Here is a 13,153-nt window from a genome sequence, read left to right as displayed (position 1 = left end):
CTGTGATGCTTTGTAGAATGTGAAAGAAAAGACAGTGAAAGTCCTGTATGTTTCAAAAGAAGGCAGATTCAGGAATACTTAATATCTTATTGTACTCTCAATACTCAATAATATTGCATTCTAATATTCTTAAGTATATTTGACTCTTTTGGATCTCTGTCAGAAAATGTTGACTCCACACACATCTTTCTATAAAATAATCCTAACACTGTTATGGATTTTCTGGTGAGTCTTGATGATAATGAAAATGCCATAGATTGAAAAACTGTTTGAACCTTGGGTATATAAAACAAAAGATTAATTAAATCACATATTCCTAAAATTGAATAGTCCTCTTTTCCACTCATAATGCAGATCTGTCCCAGTGTTTGCTTTGTTCATTTCTGAAATGGTATTCCCCTGTAGCTATGACAGTGATAAGATAGCAAAGAACATGTTAAAAGAACATGGCCAGACTATGAGGTGAATTGTATGTAAACCCACACATCTATATTGTGGAGAAGTAGACCTTTGCTTTAAGAACATTAATTAGAAACAATTTGCTCAAATACAAGAATTATGTGCCAGAATAATGTACACTTGAAATGATAGGATGCCACAATTTTGTTTTATCTTAGTTAAAACTGAGAAAAACAAACTCCAATATGATGTGTTGTAATATAGTTTCATGGATCTTGCTGAGTTGTCTCTTTTTTCCTAGCAATTCTATGTGGCTACATCCCGCCAGCTACGACGTTTGGACTCTGTCACCCGGTCTCCAATTTATTCCCATTTTGGTGAGACAGTATCAGGTCTCTCTGTCATCAGGGCTTTTGGGCATCAGGAGCGCTTCCTGCAGCACAATGAGAAGATTGTGGATGTGAATCAGAAGTCTGTTTACTCTTGGGGTGTTTCCAACAGGCAAGTCTCTCCTGTAGAAGATACAAATCTATAATATAGGTTGCCAGGTTTTTTTGTCCACTGCCATCATGAAAGACAATTGGTCTCCCATCCTCAGCTGCTGAATTTTCCCCAGATAATATGACATTTTGCAATATTCTAGCCTGTGTGAGAGCATGATCTGATATGTACATCTTTCTGGCCTTTACTCTAATGTGGGCCATTCATCCTCAAGTAGCATCATTAGATAATCCTCCTAAGGTTAGCCTTCTAAAGAATTGAGTGGAATGGAGTGGAGTAGAATAAAAAATTACTTGTAAAACAATAGAAATAACAACAACAACAACAACAACAACAACAACAACCCTGTAACCAGTGGAAGGGAGAAATAATATGTAATAAATGGATAAATAATACTACAGTCACACACTATGGATACACATTAGAGAGAACTTAAGTTAGTACTTCTCTGTTTGGTTTCTTCCTGATGAATTCGACCAACTTCTTGAATTCTCAGAATTCAAGGGAGACATGAAATTGGGAAGACTGGCTTTAATATTATTGCAAAGATTGAAACAGTAGACACTTTCTGTTGGCTATTTAGGAATAATAAATCTGAAATTTAAAAGTAAGTTTTTTTTCCTCTTGAGTGTTTGACTGATATATATGGTAGGTAGTCCTTGGCTTATGACCACAATTGAGGCGAAAATTTTGCTGCTGAGTTGTTTGTTAAGTGACTTTTGTTCAATTTAAGACCTTTCTGGCCACAAAGTGAATCACTGCAGTTGTTAAGTCACAGAAGCTAGAGTCCCTTAACACGGTTGTTAAGGGATTGTAGCTTCCCCATTAACTTTGCTCGTCAGAAGGTTGCAAAAACGGATCACATGACCCCAGGACAGTGCAACCGCCATAAATATGAACCAATTACTGAGCGGCCAAATTTTGATCATGTGACCGTGGGGCTGCTGGGACAGTCATACATTTGAAAAAATGGCCATGTCACTGTTTTCAGTGCCATTGTAACTTTGAACAGTCATTAAATGAACTGTTATAAGTCGAGGACTATCTGTGGTATGAACCAGGTATTTAGGAGGTCAGGAGAAGGTATACAGGGGGCATTTCTGTTGCAAGCCAGTGAGAGGAGATTAATTTGAGGTTTGTTCCAGAATCTCTCCTTTATAAAGCAGTAAAGATTGCTTATGAGATGTCATAGACTCCCATTCTCTCTCTCTTTCTAAAGGTGGCTGGCTATGCGACTAGAATTGGTGGGGAATTTGACAGTTTTCTTTGCAGCACTTCTAGCAGTCTTTGTTAAAGATTCCTTGAACAGTGGCATCGTGGGACTCTCCATCTCCTCGGCTCTGAATGTGAGTAACGGAGACTCATATTCTAAGACAAAGAGATAGCTGAATGGGGGCTTGCTGTGTATGTATACTGACATGTCCGATGTATCAGTTCTGATTGTAAATCTATCTGGCTGCAGTCCTCTAATCCTGGGCTTCTGGCACTGTTTTTAACTGCAAGTCCATTGTGGTAATATAGTACTGCTAGCAATAAGAAAAACATCAAGCAAATTAATTTTAAATGTGTTGCTCAATTAACCATGTGATTAATTCTGACACTGAAAGTCATATATTAGAAATTATACATTCTCAGGGGACCCAGTTTGTGGAGGCAATAAGCTGAGTTTGTATGAATATATACAAAAGTATGAAGGCTATTGCTTAACGCATTGTAAGAAATTATACATTCTCGGATGAAATCAGTGGATTTATAAATCAGTTCATAATTATTGTGTTGAGAAGAAAGTGGAATGAAATAAACAATATCTTTTATTATAAACGTAGTAACTAATCCAGACCATATACAACTGAGGTCCTCCAGATCCCAGTAACCCAATCTAACCTAAATACTGAATAGTGAAAATGCTGAGAATTCTAGTTCAAGAACATTTGGAAAGTTTCAAGTTCCCCAACTTTGCGTTGCCCAAAAATGTTGAAGTTATTCCTCTGGAGCAGGGGTGTCAAACTCGCGGCATCATGGCGGCTTCACGTGGCATATCTAGACTTTTTTCCCCTTTGCTAAACCGGGCGGGGGTGGAGCCAGCATGTGATGCATCTGGTCCCGGGGCCGCAATTTTTAAGGCTCTGGAGCCTTAAAAGAAACTATGATGTTTCTAGTAACATAAGTGAATATGAATATGACAATCTTGTTGGGATCTATAAATAATATCCAAATGGAATATATTCAATGTAACTATTTGATCAGAGTGGGAATTGAAAAAGCAGAATGACAATAGTGATACCTCCATTGATTTATTTAGATAACTCAAACTCTGAACTGGTTGGTGCGAATGACGTCGGAGCTGGAGACAAACATTGTGGCTATAGAGAGATTGTATGAATACACAGAAATTGCAAATGAGGTACAGAAAATGGAGCTGTGCAAATGATATATACTTGTGTACATATGTGAGATGAAGAGATGTGTGAAATTGTTCTAAGCATGTTCTTCTAATGGTCATCTTCCCATGTGTAGGCACCATGGGTGACAGCAAAGAGACCACCTTCTCAATGGCCCAACAATGGAGAGATCACTTTCATAGACTACAAGGTTCGGTATCGGCCAGACCTAGAGCTAGTTCTAGATGGGATCAGCTGTGATATCAAGGGTACCGAGAAGGTGAGATATCTTGGGAAAAGACATCAATCGAGCTTTCAGGGTTTTATTGAGAATGAGTATGGTCCAGGAGAAAGAAGAGTGAAATCAAGTGGAGATAAAATGGGGAAAGACTTGGCCTTCCTACTTTCCATACAGGGGTGAAATGGACCGGATTGGGCAATCCGGTAGCGATTGTGGCAGGTGCCACCTGCCAGTAGCGATGGCGGCACAAGGCTCCACCCACCCACCCACCCACCCGGGTTTAGTTACTTCCTGGTTTTAACAAGGAAGTAATGTGTTTTTTATCCTCTGCGCATGTGCAGAAGGTTTTGCACATGCGCAGAGGGTCTGTGCGCATGGTGCATGCACTTCCGAACCAGTAAGGAAGGTAAGTAGATTTCACCCGATTCCGTATTCTAATTTATGCTAAATTGCTCAGATATCAAGAATGTCCTTTTTTGCTGAAAGCAAAATAACAGTTACTGAGCAACCTGTCATGGACTTATTTGGCAATAGCAGGAATGGACGATGTAAACACAGTTGGATCACAGAAACAGGCCACAAGAAGAGAGAAATTAAAGCTTTATCAGACACCCAATTCCTGGAATTCTGCCTTCTCAGATTGGTGTGGTGGGCCGAACAGGAGCTGGAAAATCCTCTCTCACAAATTGCCTCTTTCGCATCTTGGAAGCAGCTGGAGGAAAGATCTTAATCGATGGACTTGATATAGCAGCAATTGGCCTTCATGACCTACGTGAGAAACTCACTATCATCCCACAGGTAAAAGAAACCCTAGAGCATGGGTGTCAAACTTGCGGTGTCACGTTGCCATCATATCTGGCCCACGGTTGGTTGCACGAATACTCTAACAAACTCCATCTGCACATTGTAGTAATGAGGGAAAAAGGGATAAGGGAGGTGTTCTTTTTTTACCAGCTTGCAGTTACTACTTCCTTTGGAGTAGGTGCTGACAGAGGATTTTGGCAATTAAAACTATTTTGAATTCCAGGAGTTAAGGCAGCTGAAGAGCTGAAGAAACTTATTAATTTTATTATTCAATTCAACTTAATTCAATTATTCAAAGAGGTAGCTAATACTATAGCTACCTCTTCTACATATAGGCTGGGTTTACACAACATGGCTTATCAGTTAAAGAGCTGAGATGTGTCTATGCCAGGGGTAGGCAATTGTGGCCCTTTTACAACCTGTGGACTTCAACTCCCAGAATTCCTGAGACAGCCAAGCTGCCTCAGGAATTCTGGGAGTTGAAGTCCACAGGTTGTAAAAGGGCCACAGTTGCCCACCCCTGTTCTATGTGATACTTTAGTTTGTTCTGTAAACCCACACCATTTGGTTAACTGATGATACAATGTATTATGAAAGGAATAACACAATGGGCTAGTTCAGCTACTACATAAAGTATATTATCTGCTCTGGGTGTACAGTAGTTGTGAGCCTTGAAAGGTCGTCCAAACAAGAAGCAAACCTAAGAGTAATAGTTCTATCTTTATAGTAAGTTACACTAACTCTCGAACCTTTACAATCCAAGAACTAGGGAGAATCAGTTCTGAGATGTTTGTCACTTACCCTTTTTTTTTTTTGGTAGGCTCAGCTGCCTCTTAGCTGACCATAGCCTCGCCTGCAGATCTTCCTTCTCTCTCCCAATGTCATTCCCAATACCATTACAGTAGCGAAAAGCAATTTCATGATGGTTAAATACAAACGTGAACACTGGGCCCTATCTAACAAAATGAAATTCAATGTAGAGAAAAGTAAAATCTTACACTTAGGCAAGAAAAATCAAAAGTACACATATAGACTAGGTGAAACCAGGCTTAATAGCAGTAACTGTGAGAGGGATCTTTGGAGTCTTAGTGGACAACCAGTTAAATAGCAGTGTGCGGCGGCAGCCAAAAAAGCCATTGCAATCGTAAGTGGCATTAACAAACAGATACAATCAAGATGAAGGGTGGTACTCTTGATACCACTCTATAAAGCCTTAGTAAGACCACACCTAGAGTACTGCATCCAGTTTTGGTCACTACACTATAAAAAAGATGTTGAGATTCTAAGAAAGAGTGCAGAGAACCACCACCAAAATGATTAGGGGACTGGAGGCTAAAACGTACGATGAACGGTTGAAGGAACTGGGCATGGCTAGTCTAGTGAAGAGAAGGAACAGGGGAGACATGATAGCAGTGTTCCAATATTTGAGGGGCTGCCACAGAGAGGAAGGGAGTCAAGCTATTTTCCAAAGCACCTGAAGGCCAGACAAGGAATAATGGATGGAAACTGAACAAGGAGAGAGTCAACCTGGAAAGGAGGAGAAATTTTCTAACAGTGAGAACAATCAATCAATGGAACAGCTTGCCTTCAGAAATTGTGGGAGCTTCATCACTGGAAGCTTTCAGGAAGAGACTGGACTGCCGTCTGTCAAAACTGGTATAGGATCTACTTGGGCTGGGGTTTGACTAGATGACCTGATAGTTCCCTTCCAACTCTATTAAACTGTATCTATAACTGCTTCTACTCTCTTACCTCAATTTATTTTAGCCATAGTTCTTAATCAAACTAGCCTTGATTAAAGTGCCTTTTATCTACTTTTTCAGGACCCTATACTCTTTTCGGGGAGCTTGCGTATGAATCTGGATCCATTTGATCAGTATTCAGATGAAGACATCTGGCATGCTCTAGAATTGGCACACCTGAAGTCCTATGTACAAGCTCTACCTGAAGGGGTGTCTTCTCCAGTGAGTGAAGGAGGAGAGAACTTGAGGTATAGGAAATTAGTGAAAATGGCCAAGAGCTGGTGTCATCTTAAGATACCATATGTGCTTGAGCTATTCAAGTACCTCCTATTTGGCGTTATTCTCTAATTGAGTCTCACAGCCTGGCTTGATTGATGGAGAGTATTATCTGGACTGATGTTCATTTCAGTTTCCTGCAATTATTTGCATTAATTTTGATAGTAACATCAATAATCAATTTTTATTTGTGTGTCCCTCTTCCTTCCCACCTTCCAGTGTGGGGCAGAGGCAGCTTGTATGCCTGGCACGAGCCCTGCTTCGTAAATCCAAAATCTTGATTTTGGATGAAGCAACAGCTGCTGTAGATATGGAAACTGATCACTTGATCCAAGAGACAATCCGAAGCGAATTTGCCAACTGCACCGTAATCACCATTGCCCATCGGTTACACACTATCATGGACAGCCATAGGTAATTATTTGCATTAATGTGTGTGTGTCTGTGTCAGTGAACGAAAAGGTACACAGCTGGGAACGGAGTATTTCTATCATGCACCCAAAAGACCATGCCGAATAGCCATAGGAGGCAGCAAAGGAATCCATGATAGAGAATATTAAACTACAGGGATGAAAGTTCTGCCACAACAGGATTGTGTGGAGCACTCCAAAAAATAGAGGGTTAGAAAACACTCTTAAATCTTGTTGCACTATTCACTTGGTTTCCCTTTTATCATTTTGATTCGTAAATCTATACTTCTATACTGTCTAAAATTGGATTGATAATATCTAATCAACTCTTTTCCTCTGTTCACCCTTTCAAAATTATATAATAGGCGATCCATGCAAGTACAGGTAGTTCTCGACGTATGACCACAATTGAGCCCAAACTTTATGTTGCTATGTGAGAAATTTGTTAAGTGAATATTACCCCATTTTACAACTTTTCTTGCCACATTTATTAACTGAATCACTGCAGTTGTTAAATTAGTAACACGGTTGTTAAGCAAATCTGGCTTCCCCATTGACTTTGGTCGTCAGGTCGCAATAGGGAATCACATGACCCAGGGACACTGCAACCGTCATAAAGGTGAGTCAGCTGTCAAGCATCCAAATATAAATCATGTGACCATGGGGATGCTGCAATGGTCATAAATGTGAAAAATGGTGATAAATCCCTTTTTTCAGTGCTGTTCTAACGTCAAACGGTCACTAAATGTACTACTGTAACTTGAGAACTATCTGTATTGAAACGTTCCCAAATTCATATTGCTCTTTCTCTTCTAGGGTGATGGTACTTCAGGAAGGAAAGATTGTAGAATTTGACAGCCCTGAAGAGCTGCTTCAACAGCAAGGCATCTTTGCAGGGTTGGCCAGGGAAGCTGGCATAACAAGAAGTCAGGACACTGCACTTTAGAGGAACGGGAGCTCAAGGCAGAAAAATCACCGGCATTGCGATTTTCCTTGATTTGCCACTGGCACTGAATGAAAAATGTTACCAGCGCTGCTAGTGTCACTTACCCTTAAAACATAATAGTTTACAGAGCATTACCTGAGACTTTAAGGCAGCTTTATTATTTTGGGGTCAGCATCAGCATGTGTTTGCTTACCTGGAAAGAACTTGAGGTTAGGCATCATGCTAAAATGTTACCACAGGGTCACTACGTGAAATCAAGGAATAAAATGTGGGAAACCATTCTGAGCAATCCAGATTTCATACCCTTCTTGCATGTATGTTGTATATAGTTTTTTGAAGGTTGGCTTTTATACTATTCTTTTATGTTGGTATCTTCAACATAGGTTGAGTTATTGTCCTCTATGCTGGCTGAAGATTCTAGGAGATGCAAGCCAACAGTGAGAGATAGCATAGTGAAGCAGGCTACTAGCAGATTATTTTTCAAACTTTTGGTCTTTATTAAAAAGATCATAAAAAAAGATTCCAGAAGTATTTTGGACTTATCAAAATGCTTAGAGTCTTTGTAAGATAAATCTCTCTTATTTAGTTTTTGATATAAACTTTTACCAGTTATCACTGGAATTTAAAAAAGTATTTATCAAATTTATATAGCCACTCATCTCCTCCAAAGAAATACTCTGGGCAGCATATATAATAATTCTCAATAGCCTCTGGTTAAGATTTCCCGAGTATAGAAAATAAATTTGTACACTAGAAAGAGAAAGAGCATTGTTTCTGTCCAAAATAAATATAAGTAATTTGAGAAATATATTTTATTTACACAACAGCAACTCAAGCAAGTTACTCAGGAAGCAAAACATAGTTTTTTCATTCTGCTGTTTCCCCCAGAGCATAAATGCTCCCCCTCCAGCTCTGACCTGAGTCAGGGACAAAAGAATTGCAGCCTTGCCCTGTCACAGATACTGCAGCATGCAAGATGAGCACCAAACCTGTCTAAAGTTGAACCAAAGAATAATTTTGCCCAACAGCAAACAATGTTAAGTAATACTGAGACAGGGAAAGGACACATGGAATATATGCTTCTTGGTGGTAACACTCAGCAACTCTCCGAACCCATCTTTCTTCTAGGCTCACTCCTTACAGGGCTGAAGATACGTGGTTTCACAAAGGGCAAAAATACCAACAACTATTTGTCATAACTATTAGTAGGTTCAGCTACACCTTTGAGCACCGGCTGCTGGAGGACAACAGTAAGATTGCGCCTTAAGAGGTGATTCTATTTGTTTGTTTCTTTATATCTTGCCTTTATTATTTTTATAAATAATTCAAGGCAGCAAATATACCTAATACTCCTTTGGTGACTCTTCTGAAATACTGAACTTATAGCAATCGCACTTATACCACTTCACAGTGCTTTACAGCCCTCTCTAAGCAGTTTATAGAGTTGGCATGTTGCCCCCAACAATCTGAGTCCTCCTTTTATCTTAACTGGCTCCCTTCTCATGCTTATGCACCAATAGTCAGATATCTCTCTTGGCTGCATGATTTCCAGCCAGTTTAAAATCCAGTTAGTGGACTGAATGTTTACCTCAATTGGAAATATGAGCTCCACACAGCACTGCTTAGAAGAAGACAGGGCTGTCTCAGGCTACACAGTAAGAGAATTGCATCCAACTTTGATGGAAACCAGGTCCAACTCCCCACATAAATATACTGAAATCCAAACTTTCAGAGGAATGATGTGGATGCAAGAGTATGCCCTTGCATGGTAGTTATAAAGGCACCAGTTTGTGACATCTATTACAGCAGCTCACGTGTATTCAGTCTTGCGAATGTAACTGGATGGTACATAACCCCGTTTCCCATGTGCCTCTGCCAGCCACCATTCCTGGTTGCCAGTTATGTCTTCAAATTGTAGAATCTTTAGTCTTTGATTGGCTGTTACACTCAGTTCATTTGAATTGCGGCCCTTAAAGGTATAAAGGGCATAATAGACCTGGAAGCAAAAAATATAGGAGGAGGTGAGAAAGAACACAGGACAAAACCAATTGCTATCTTCATTTTGGGCCAACCAGAAACCCTCCTAAATTGTTCTTTTTATTTTGCTACATAATACTTTGGGGATTCTCTCTCTCTTATAAGTACGAAACCTATTTCCAGAGTAGATCTAAATAAATTTGCATTTCTTTCAGCAAAGTGTTAAATTCTTCCTAGTCATCCAAAATACTGCATTACTAAGAAGATGTTAGTTATAAAAACTAGCTAGCCATTTTAGAATCGATATACTAGTCTTGTTCAAACCATAAAGCAGAATTTGCTTTGACCCATTTTGGCTTTGTCCAATGTATGAATCCAAACAATTCTGGGTTTTGGTATGCCATGATCAAATGAAATTTACAATATATGAATCAGGCCATTAAAAGCAACGAGCATGTGTCTACATATGCTTCTGTCCCACTCACCTGATTTCCCATGCACTCACTGCTCTTCAGCCTTAAGTTGTCCACTGATGGGGCTGGCCTTGCCTTGTACCGGGCTTGGTGCCCGTTTCGTGCATCTGGATTACTGTGTCGCCGAGATGATGGAGGATTGCGGGATGGCTGTGCAGATTCCACAGTGGGACCCATCTGGAGCTGGCAAACAGCGTCCAACTCTGAGAGAGTCTGAACAGAATTAATCAGGTTGTCTGGGATGCCAGAGTCCTGTGCAGGCTTATGCGGGCTGTTAACAGACGTGATGGTCAAAATGTTGTTTGGTGTACTGATTCCATGGGATGAGGAAGAACCGCTGAGTTCAGATTCACCAGATGAATGACTGCCCAGAGAGACATCTGAGTGGCTACAGCGTGGATTGTAAGGTTTCAGAAAGGAGCTGTACACAAAGCCCTTTGTCACTGTAGAGATGGGAGAAGGAAGAAAATAATCACTAATGCTAAGCATAATACAGGTGGGAACAGGACCTAGGGCTGAGGTTCAGAAACATTTCCACTCACCTCCATTGTCAATAAGCCAACGGTTCTGACTGCCCATAGGATCCTTTTTCTTGAGAACACCCACAAGATCCCCCTCCAATAAGGACACATCCAGCTCTTGAGCTGCATTGAAGTTACGCTCAGCCTGAAATAGCTTCTCAGGAGGATAGCGGGCCAGGAGGGCTACTCGCAGTTCATCTGACTGTAACATGTAACTGGGCTATAAGGGAAACAACTCCAGTGAATAATCCAGGCATCTATAGTTCTTCGCTCAGACTCATTTTTAAAACAGTAAATACCAGTGGTGGGTTGCTACCAGTACGCAGCGGTTTGGGCGAACTAGTAGCACCAACTATCACCTGGTAGTGAACTGGTTCCTCCCGATGTTCAGATTGGCCCACCCACCTATCTGGGCTCCTTTTTTTACCTTTATTTTCTCAGCTGATTAGCACGGCAGAGTGGATTGCCGTGCGAATCAGCTTTGCTCCCCCCAGTAGAAACATGGAAAGTTTTTGCCAATTGCGCGCACGCATGAAGTCATGCTCGAAGCACACAATCAGCAAACCGGTAGTAAAACTGGGAGGAACCCATCACTGCTGAGTACCATATTAGATCAGCCAAAGAGCTTCATGTAATATAGTAATCAAGTTGAAGCATTACATTTTAGAAGCTCACAAACATGGTTGAAGGGCTGGGATGACGGAACTTTCTGTTGTTGCTCCCAACAATAAATAGGCTTTTAAAGTATATTACTTATGATTCAAAAAGTAATGTACAGCCAGTGACTAGTAATCACTGATAGCCTGAACTTCCATTAAATTCTCCAACCCTGTTTTAAAACCTTCTACTTTGGTGACTATTAGCGTATCTGATGGCAATGAATTCCACAGATTATCTGTTTACTCTTTTCGATATCAGGAAGAATACATTAAGCCCCCAAGTACTCTTCACCATGACCGTACTGACATTAATGTCATAATTCCACCTCTAGAGGGCAGCCTTCCATCTCTTGTTACTTGCACAGAACTCACCATGCCCAGAAGGGGTTGTTTTCGCACTGACTGGCGCTCCAGGCTTTTTCGTTCAAAGGGCTTTTTAATGGTAGCGATGCTCTCCGGAAAGAAGGTAAAGACCTGGAGTTGCTGGAGGACTCTACTATGCTCTTCCTGGAAGATGGCAATAAGATTCCCTTCCCTGCCAACCACTTGCAGCAGCTGAGATAGAGGAAAGCAATATTAGGCATGAGTCAGAAAAGGACAATTTTAGGTAAATTCTTCTCAATAAGAACCCACTATATTCAGAGTAACCATGACGATAATTTGATGGCTCCAAAACAGTGAGGATTGCTTCCTCACTTCCATGTTAGTGGAGAGGTAATCAGTATTAATAATTCTACCATGGATCTCCTCCAAGGAACATTTCATTTAGAGGTCTATATGTTCAGTGAAAACATGCCTTACAAGTGAAAAAGATGGAGAAGAAAACCTGGAAGTGCCGTGTTCTTTCCTTCCGTTCTCATGGAAAGCGCCAGCCATGCCAGCCACTTGCAGCTTCTGTACTTACTGAGAGCAAAGGCTGAAGTTCCTGCAGTGCCAGGCGTACAAAGTCACAGTGAGCCTCGGCGTAGCTCCGCAGACAGCTAGTGAAAAGCTCCTTGGCACAGCACTGAAATTTGGGCAGTTCATCCAGCAGCTGGGTGTTCAAGGCCTCGTAATTGTTGCGTGCTGACTGTAATTCTTCCAAGGTCCGCTTGTCCTTTAACCTCTCGGCCCGCTCGGTGCACGTGTGGAAATCCAGGAGCTTATCAAAGCGTTTCTGCACCAGTTTGTGAGGCCCAGCAAACATGCTCAGCAGCTGATTCAGAGGGGTGATCACCAGACGCTCAGTGCGCTTCTTCTGCAAAGCAGAGAGCAACAATCAGACTGCAGCTTTTCCCACTCTGCCAAATTACTTTGATGCATTCAGTAGAAATTGAAGAAGAAAAATTCTTCCATTAACAAAAGCAAGCCCTTCCATTTATACTATCATTATGATCAAATAGGCCTTATTATATGTTTTAATGTATATTTATATAATGTATAAACATATATGTTTTAATGCAAAATAGAACATAAAATGATAGGATTGGAAGGGATCCAATCCTAGACTAGACTAGAAGGTCTTCTAGTTCAATCCTGTTTGAGCAGCGGACAAATGGCTATCTAGTCTCTTTCTTTCTTTCTATCTATCCTTTATCCCTGAATAGCAATAGCACTTATATACCGCTTCACAGTGCTTTACAGCCCTCTCTAAGCAGTTTACAGAGTCAGCATATTGCCCCCAACAATCTGGGTCCTTATTTTACCCACCTCGGAAGGATGGAAGGCTGAGTCAACCTTGAGCCTAGTGAGATTCGAACTGTCAAATTGCAGGCAGCCAGAAGGCAGCAGAAGTAGCCTGCAGTACTGCACTCTAATCACTGTGCCACTGTGGCTCATAATGT

General features: G+C 40.9%; 2 protein-coding genes across 2 annotated transcripts in view; one reads left to right on the top strand and one right to left on the bottom strand.

Moving 5' to 3' along the window:
• Window positions 1–7,979, top strand: part of ABCC2 (ATP binding cassette subfamily C member 2) — a 36,798-nt gene extending 28,819 nt beyond the window's left edge. The window contains exons 25-32 of the mRNA XM_070946062.1: window positions 701–900; window positions 2,120–2,246; window positions 3,203–3,304; window positions 3,418–3,561; window positions 4,162–4,320; window positions 6,150–6,316; window positions 6,564–6,758; window positions 7,571–7,979. Coding sequence (XP_070802163.1) covers window positions 701–900; window positions 2,120–2,246; window positions 3,203–3,304; window positions 3,418–3,561; window positions 4,162–4,320; window positions 6,150–6,316; window positions 6,564–6,758; window positions 7,571–7,700 — 1,224 coding nt within the window. The 3' untranslated portion in view covers window positions 7,701–7,979. The remainder of the gene's footprint in view (window positions 1–700; window positions 901–2,119; window positions 2,247–3,202; window positions 3,305–3,417; window positions 3,562–4,161; window positions 4,321–6,149; window positions 6,317–6,563; window positions 6,759–7,570) is intronic.
• A 376-nt stretch (window positions 7,980–8,355) lies between these two features.
• The window catches only part of DNMBP (dynamin binding protein), a 41,833-nt gene continuing 37,035 nt past the window's right edge, over window positions 8,356–13,153 (bottom strand). The window contains exons 12-16 of the mRNA XM_070946061.1: window positions 12,235–12,567; window positions 11,703–11,885; window positions 10,693–10,891; window positions 10,163–10,593; window positions 8,356–9,696 (exon numbers count right to left, since the gene is read on the bottom strand). Coding sequence (XP_070802162.1) covers window positions 9,511–9,696; window positions 10,163–10,593; window positions 10,693–10,891; window positions 11,703–11,885; window positions 12,235–12,567 — 1,332 coding nt within the window. The 3' untranslated portion in view covers window positions 8,356–9,510. The remainder of the gene's footprint in view (window positions 9,697–10,162; window positions 10,594–10,692; window positions 10,892–11,702; window positions 11,886–12,234; window positions 12,568–13,153) is intronic.

This window comes from Pituophis catenifer, unplaced genomic scaffold, assembly GCF_029215685.1.
Source record: "Pituophis catenifer annectens isolate HBS135680 unplaced genomic scaffold, rPitCat1.0.hap2 SCAF_6, whole genome shotgun sequence".
In the NCBI taxonomy this organism is placed as follows: domain Eukaryota; kingdom Metazoa; phylum Chordata; class Lepidosauria; order Squamata; family Colubridae; genus Pituophis; species Pituophis catenifer.
This window is presented reverse-complemented; position numbering and strand designations above follow the sequence as displayed.